This window comes from Augochlora pura, chromosome 8 (assembly GCF_028453695.1).
Source record: "Augochlora pura isolate Apur16 chromosome 8, APUR_v2.2.1, whole genome shotgun sequence".
Classification (NCBI taxonomy): Eukaryota; Metazoa; Arthropoda; class Insecta; order Hymenoptera; family Halictidae; genus Augochlora; species Augochlora pura.
Window position 1 is genome coordinate 9,772,917 of NC_135779.1, and position 8,465 is coordinate 9,781,381.

The 8,465-nt window shown below is 36.8% G+C and overlaps 1 protein-coding gene and 1 non-coding gene across 2 annotated transcripts; one reads left to right on the plus strand and one right to left on the minus strand.

Moving 5' to 3' along the window:
* Positions 1-2,006: 2,006 nt before the first annotated feature.
* On the minus strand, positions 2,007-2,078 carry Trnad-guc (transfer RNA aspartic acid (anticodon GUC)). The gene has a single exon. It is a non-coding gene; the product is annotated as a tRNA-Asp (tRNA).
* Positions 2,079-2,943: 865 nt separating this feature from the next.
* Positions 2,944-5,585, plus strand: Arp5 (Actin-related protein 5). Its single transcript, XM_078188925.1, has 7 exons — positions 2,944-3,194; positions 3,271-3,585; positions 3,658-3,938; positions 4,010-4,228; positions 4,301-4,602; positions 4,685-4,865; positions 4,940-5,585. Exons 1-7 carry the CDS (start codon positions 3,092-3,094, stop codon positions 5,561-5,563), a joined length of 2,025 nt encoding a protein of 674 aa, XP_078045051.1. The 5' UTR covers positions 2,944-3,091; the 3' UTR covers positions 5,564-5,585.
* Positions 5,586-8,465: the final 2,880 nt, after the last annotated feature.

Below are 8,465 nucleotides of genomic sequence, written 5' to 3' on the forward strand. Positions count from 1 at the left end.
TTCTGAAGTTTACGACCCACACTGTCGACCATCCGGCCTCTCATACTCGGAAAAACCCTATATTACTGTTAAACCTGAATTAAAGAAAAAATTAGATTTAAAAAAGAAAACTATAATCTGATTGCTATATACAATATTTGCACGTCTAGATACGCGAGTCAACTTTGATTTATTATAATATTTTCATATAAATTATTGGGTTAACAATTAAGTGATTGCGGATTTTGTTAATACATAGATGGCCTTAACACATTCTTTTGTTTTATCAGCGTGTTCCAAGTAATTAAGTTATATTGTTTTCCTACTGCCTGGACTTTCATCTTCAATTTAGTAAGAAAATTGTATCGATTAGTTATTTAGTTTCGTTTTTATCACTGTTTGTAGATGGAAGGACAAGAAGCGCGTTTCAGACATATTTTATTGCATTATTTCCAAAAAAGCAAGCATCGCAGGCACGATGTTTATGTTATATACAGTATATTGAAATGAAGCCTTGAAAGAAAGGCAGTGTCAAAATTGATTTGTCTTATTGAATGAACCTATATTTCTAAGCAAAAGAATTGAAGTTTCCTACATATTTTAAATCCGCAATTACTTAGTTGCCAACCCAATACAAATTAGTAATATAGATGAAATCTAATAAAAGAGTAAAAATTAGAAGGGGTGAAAATATATATGTAAATGTATATTTAATAGTACTATACGTTAAGTAACAAAGTAAGAAAAAATAATGGAAAATAGTTGTAGAGTTTTTCCCAAGTATGAAAGGCAGAATGGTTGCGAGTCGTAAAAGACAGTTAGAATAAGCCAGATGTTGACAGAATGTTTGGGAGGCTTCGAGTAACCTGAGATCATTGCTTAGGTTCCTCGAAGATCTGCGTAGCCGAAAGATAGAGCGTGAGCGAGTGAGATGGAGATAAGGAAAGAAAGAGAGCGAATGAGCAACAGTAAGACACAGTGTGAAAGATTGTGTGCAAGAGAGAGGGAGCATGGTAAGATCATGAGAGAAAAGATGGTAAGGGTGGAAGGGCCGTCGAAAAGATCGGGACAGTCGTAAGAGAACCGTCGCCCTATAAAGTCGTGTTATAATTATCGTAGATATAGTTGTTAAGTCGTTGTTATTAACTACTTGCGCTGGAAAACGTGCCACGCGCGTCGTAATGCTTTTGTCTCAGAATCGCCAACGACGTGGTACGTACGTCGACATGCGATTGTTACGGGAACAAAAACGACACGCATGGCACGTCGGGTGGGATTGTTTGCCAAAACAAATTATCATTGCACTGCATAGCGTATAGTAAAATTAAATTAGTTTAGAAAATATCAATCTTTTCCCGATTTCTTCGAAGCATCGAATACTGTGTGACGCCTACCAACGAGTTACACTGGACCGTTCTGGTACACGCGTCGGTGAATTTTTTGCCAGCGCAAGTGGTTGAGTGTGGTTGTTGTGTTGTAGTTGTAGGAAGTGCTAAACGTTTTCGTTAATAAACTTTTACTGCTGCTGTTATTGTTAATCAACGTTAGTTGATGCCCGTTTTATTATATTACCACACGGAGTTTCGTGGGATTTCCTAACAATAATCCCTACATAATATTCTCCTCGATGGTCAATCGAATCTCGGTCTCTTGCGTGACAGGCGGGGATACTGATCACTTTTTTTTTAAATATACGTTTATTAAGCCGCAATAATATATACAGAATAATAACAAAATGTCCTTAAAAACGTACGAAAATGGAAAACGTGTCGCATGTAAAAGAACGTGGAGTACGTGTAGTCTGGCCTATCGAATTACAATTGCACTTCTTGTTAAATAATCTCAGTAATTATAAATTTTAATTTGGGCTGTGGTATGGAATAATACATGTAGAAAACGGCGAGAAAAGAAGAACTATATGGAATCGCTCTTGAGTGACAGGAGGCAAAGAAGGAGTGTGGCAGGGGGACTGGAAGAAACCAACTGTATTTATTAATAAAAAATAAAGAAAAATTAAAAATATAACTCTCCCCGACGGGGAATCGAACCCCGGTCTCCCGCGTGACAGGCGGGGATACTAACCACTATACTATCGAGGAGTCGGATGCTTACTAAATTTTATTGCATAGTCATAACTAAAATAATCTTCGGATACTTTGGTATTAATTTTTTGGCGTGTTTAGTCTATTGTGAAGGTATACTTATTAGTCTAACTTAGCTTATCTTGAGTTATATTAGTTTATCTTAGCTTATCTTGGAAGTATAATTTTTCTAAGATTATTTACATACTACATAAACCGATGTACGCGTATAGAGACAGTGACCACTATACTACCGAGGACCAGATATGTTTCTTGAAGCCAATATTTAAATAAATAGATGTCATTTGGCTGTGCTACATTTGTTAAACTGCACTGTATTTGTTACAGCCACCAATAAGTGTTGGTTAGGTTAAGATTATGTCAAGGTTATGTTGTTTAAATGCTTATCGTTTAAGTCCATACTGTATATAATAAATAATAAATATATATAATAAATTTTTTACTGAGAAAATTTCTATTTCATATTCGCTCTAATGAATTTGCGTATCGAAGATTATGGGGCCAAAGCGCCATTATACATAACGGTAAATTGCTGAAACTGGTAGACTAACGTACCAACAACTGATTTTGGCTAATAGTTTGAGCATTTTGTCACTACATTCAATGGCGCTATTTGAAGGTAAATAAAAATGGCACGAATTTTAAACTAATAAGAATTACTTATTACTTAGTTTGCAAATATTTCAATAATTAATACGAATAAGTAAGAATTTATAGCTTGGTAAGATTAAGTACGAATCATATTTTGATGTACCAATGTTGAAAGAGTAAAGAATAAATGCGACGGTTACAATGTTTAGTTATTTCATATTTAATGTGACAACTACAAAGATCTGAAGTCTGCCGCATAAGTTGGGCATCATGCCATAAGCATTGTCACGAGCTGTTTTTGTCCGTTTTATTTTTTGTCTGGCATTGTTTACATCATGGAAGAAATTACATCCACTGAAGCAAGAGATTTAGTGTTGCACACGAAAATTTAATATAAATAGCAAACGTTGTTTAATAAGATGGAGGTCCTCGAATTAAAAGACATAAGAGCTATACCTGATATAATTCATTCTTATCCGGATAGAGTAAAAACTGAAGGAATACCACTTGTTATTGACAATGGTGAGTAGTCGAGCTCACCGACGATTAATACAGTACTTATCTTATGTAACAAAAATTAAGAAATAATTTTTATTAGGATCGTATAACTGTAGAGTTGGCTGGGCAACTGAGAAAGAGCCTCAATTGATATTTAAGAATCTGATTGCAAAGCCAAGAAAAGAGCGTGGGAAGAAAGATGGGGATCCTCAGGTGGGGAACGATATTGCAAATATTGAAGCTGTCCGTTTTCAATTGAAAACACAGTTCGATAGAAATGTAGTAACCCATTTTGAAGCCCAGGAACAAATATTTGATTATACTTTTGCCCACATGGGAATTGACACGGAAGGCACTGTTAATCATCCAATTATCTTAACAGAAACCTTCTTAAATCCCAATTATTCTCGAAATTGTAATGTAAAATATACATTTGTATATTGTTCTCTTAAAATCAATGTTCATTTACTAAACTGATAAATTTCAGTGATGGCAGAACTTCTGTTTGAATGTTACAATGTACCAGCGATTGCTTATGGAGTAGACTGCCTATTCTCCTATCAACACAATAATTGTCCACCTGATGGTTTAATCATCAGTATCGGTTACCATACTACTCACATAATACCAATATTAGATGGTAAAGCAGATCCTGTGAATGCAAGGAGAATCAATGTTGGTGGATACCACATTACATCTTATATGCACAGACTGCTCCAATTGAAATATCCAGTACATGTAAATGCTATAACACCGAGCAGAGCAGAAGTAAGTGAATTGTGTAATTCTCATGTACGCTGTTGTCTTTAACTATAACTATTTAACTCTTCGATTTACAGGAATTAATACATGAACATTCTATGATAGCTCTTAATTATCAAGATGAAATTTCTAAGTGGGCCGATCCAGATCATTATGACTCGAACGTGTTAAGAGTACAGTTGCCCTATGTTGCGCCTGCAAATGCTCCTGGTTTAACAGTCGAACAACAAAAAGAACGGAAACGGGAATTAGCTAGAAGATTAATGGAAATTAATGCGCGTAAAAGGGAAGAGAGGGTAAATAATATCCTTTACATAGAAAAAGGTTATCGTTAAACGAAGGTCCGACATAATAATTAATATTCACAGTTAGCAGAAGACGAGGAGCAATTAAATCAATTATTAGCCGTTCAAGATTTATTAGAGGAAGGTGAAACCGATGAATTCGATCAAGCTCTGAAGACCTATTCCCTCGCAAATGAAACAGACTTGATCAAAATGATAAACAATCTGCAAGCAAAGGTAGAAAGAACGAGGCAAAAAATAGTAGCAGCCAATTCCCAGGAAGAAAACATAGTAATGGAAGAACAAAAACCGAAAATAAAATCCAGTTTGCAACCTAAGGACCAACAAGACTTTGATGAGTGGATTGCCGGCGTGAGAAAGAAACGGTAACAAATCCGTTGAAATGAACGGTCAATTCTTCTGGTCAAAACTCGTAGACTGGTAATAAAATTCGGCTTACCTTCTTAGGCAGGAAATATTGGAGAAACGGATGGCGAAAAGGCAACGTAGACAGGATATGGCGAAGCGTAGAACAGCCGCAGCCCAGGAAAGGATGCGAATAATAAGTCAATTAGCAAGGAAAGAGAAACGCGATGACGACTTCGGCATGAGAGACGAAGATTGGGATGTGTACAAAGTGATCAACCGGGTCCGTAAATATTTTAAAGTTCGTCATACCTAAATAAATCATGATTATGTGTTAATTGAAATTGCATTCTATAGGAAGGTGGAGATTCGGACTCGGAATTAGAGCAAGAAAAGCTGTTAGAATTAGAAGATGTGCTACGGCATCATGATCCGGAGTTTGATGGCGCCGGTTCCAACGTCCCCATGGTCCCAGGAGAAACTCATCAATTGCATGTGGGGGTGGAACGTCTGAGAGCTCCAGAAATATTATTCCAGCCGTCCATGATAGGTTCGATGGAAGCGGGGATCGCTGAAACAATCGAATTCGTGCTAAAACTATACCCACCTGAGCAACAGCTACGCCTCGTGGGAAACATATTTCTTACTGGCGGGCCAACTAGATTTCCGGGTTTGTTAGAACGACTGAACCGCGAGCTTCGCGAGATCAGACCGTTCGGCTCCAACTTTCAGATAAACATAGCAAAGAACAGTAGCATAGACGCATGGTACGGCGCCAGAGATTTCGGTCTGAACGGCAACTTGCCCGAGTTTCTCGTAAACAAAAAGGAGTATGAAGAAAAGGGTGGCGAATATTTCAAGGAACATTTGACGAGCAATACTTACACTAGATCTCCAGACCCGTTGCCTGTGATACAAGTTCCTGTGACGTCCGAGCAGATCATTGTGGAAGATGCTGTTGTTGATGTTGAGATGGAATAGGAAATAAATTTTGATACGAATAGATGTATTGGTTCTGTTATTTTACAAGAAATTTTACCTTTTTTCAGGAAAGGTTCGTTTGTCTGATTGGAGTAGCATAAGGATCGGGGAACTGAAGAAGCACAAACTTTAATGGATATCTACTTTATTACACAAGTGTTTCCGTTTGTTCATTCAGTTACGAACAAACTACATTGTAGTCTGTTTGCTGATCACAATACATAGTCCCCAATCGTCGCATTTCGCCATTCGAAGATAATATGCGGATACATTTCCATTGTTCTTTGTTTCTTTATTTAAACAATCTCCACGTTTCGCATTCGTCGGAGCTCCTCGAGCCAAGCTAAAAAACTGAGAAAGTGATCCCTCACCTGAGCGATAGAATTCACTACAGCGACCTCGAGTTTTCACGCTCCCGCAAATATCGGTCCATGGCTTAAGTTAACATCACAATACAGTAATATACTGAAAGATATTACGAAGGAGCCCTACAGGCAATTATTACAGCTAATAGAAATGATCTTCGCGTGTCTCGCCTAATAAAAGGAACATACCGTTACGGAAACGTTATCGAGCCGTTTTTACATGACGCCCAGCCATGTAACCAAAAAAGAAAGAAAAAGGTGGATTAGTATTTACGAAGAGAGAAAAATTACTACATAATAAAAAGACATGTAAACCCTTAATGATCACAAGCGTACATTTTGTTACACGTTATACTATATATTTTGTTAAAGCACTCAATGACACTCGTTTTCGCGTCGATTTTCTTCATCCGCTAAACATTCTTTGCGTGTGTATGTCTCTCGTTTGCTCTCGTTCTCTCTCGCACACTCGCTCGCTCTCTCTCTTTCTTTTTTGTTCTCTTATCACATGCGATTACGGATAAAATTACAAGTATACAAGCGGCATAATCACATAATACATAAAATTTAAAGAAATTATTTCTTCTCTCGATTCTATCGACGCGTCTTCACATACTCCTCAGGAAAAACTGCGGAGCCCGCAAATATAAATGTACATGGTGTGTTCAGACGGTGGATATCCATAAAAGCAAAGTTTTACGTTGCAACGTATAGGTATGCGCGTATATACAAACTGCGCTACGATAGCGTTCGCAACGATATCAACGAAGCTCGTCAAAAATGAAGTATGCTTTTGCGTTTTTAAATCTTACTAACGTATTGACAATAGTACCACAAACTATACAACGCAGTTTCGAGCCGTGCAACCATTTTCTCTCTTTCTCTCTTCTTCGATCAATGATCATTTTCAACGAGTTCGACGACGTTTAGGCACCACGGCCCCGATAGTAAAGTCCAATCGTTCCACAGAATCATGTCTTTCTCATTCTCTCTCTCACACACACACACACGCGCGCGCGCACGCACACTCGCTCTTTCTCGCTCCTGTTTTCTCGAACTATCGCCGATTCATTGACCTACGGTAGAGATCTAATACAGCAAATTCTTAATCGAAATAATATCCTTTGTAACTATCACAGGCTGAGGTCGCTGCAGTTCCTTTTCTTTTTCTTATTTTTTTTTTTTATTTCTTTCTTATTATTCTTGGTTGTTTCTTCATTAACGATTCTCTCACTAGTTGTTTAAATAGTAATAACGTACAAGTTCAATAGCGTACTTCGTAAAACCGAACAACGTGTCGTTTTAAAGGATATAATGGAAGGTCGGAAAAAAGTGTTGGAGGACGCATAATCGCGCGTATTGTTGCATGGTTTTTTTTTCCCGGATTTCGAACGAAGAAAAGTTGAGGTAGAGTCCAATCTGCGGAAACAAGTGTAAATAGAATTTGTCTCCTTCTATGCTGCTAAGAGTGAGGATCTACTTTCAGCGATAATTAATACGCGTCTCGCCACACACTAGTTAATTAAAATTATACGTGTACACGACGATCGCAGTCGTGTCGTTGCGACAATGATCGCGGGTGGTAATCAGATCACGTTACAATGATTATCGGCGAAACTATAGTCGCAGTGACAATAGGTAAATCGAAAATAAACAGTAGTACAACAATAATTCATGGTCTGCGATAGAATAATGGCTTTGTGTCTATATATAAATATATATAATTTTTTTTACATTAATGTGTCGCGTGTGTATACATGTATATACTATATACATACATTATATATACATATATATATAATGTTATATATATATTTATATGTATATATATAATGTTATATATATATATATATATTTGTATAGTCGTATGGGGCATAGGGTGACAGCTATGTACAGTACATACTTGCCTTAGTTGTACCATCGTTACTATGTACCTATACTCCTTAGTGATCGTAATGTGATGACAATAATAATAATCAGAATCGTAATCGATACAACTAATCCGTAATGATCCATAATCATTTATCAGTTTAATCATAAAATACTCTATCGTCGCGTGTACCTCGTAATAATAACTATATGCATAGGTATGCAGTATGCACATAAAGAGGATGTGTTCAACCAGGATATGTCGGTGAAAACTATGGTGTATCAAGCGTCAACTTCTTTTTTTTTATCATTATTATTATTATTATTATTATTATTATTATCAATATATATATATCTTGTTCTCAATATATATATATTTTTTATTTTATTCGCTATTGTATATACCGCGGTTTTGTTATCATCTCTCCCTGTCGGAACTACTATTACAAAAGTGCGTACTCTCGTCTTACGTTTATAGGTACATACATGTATCGGCGTGACCTATCTACTTGTTCATTGTCGTTTATATTAGATCTATAGCGTTACTTATTCATCTCGGCTGTACCGGGTGCAGCAAAAACAACGACGCTACTAGGGACCAAATAGTTCTCCTCGTTAACGAAACGCTAAGCCTCTTTTCTTCGCTTAATTTATGCCAAAATTGGGCG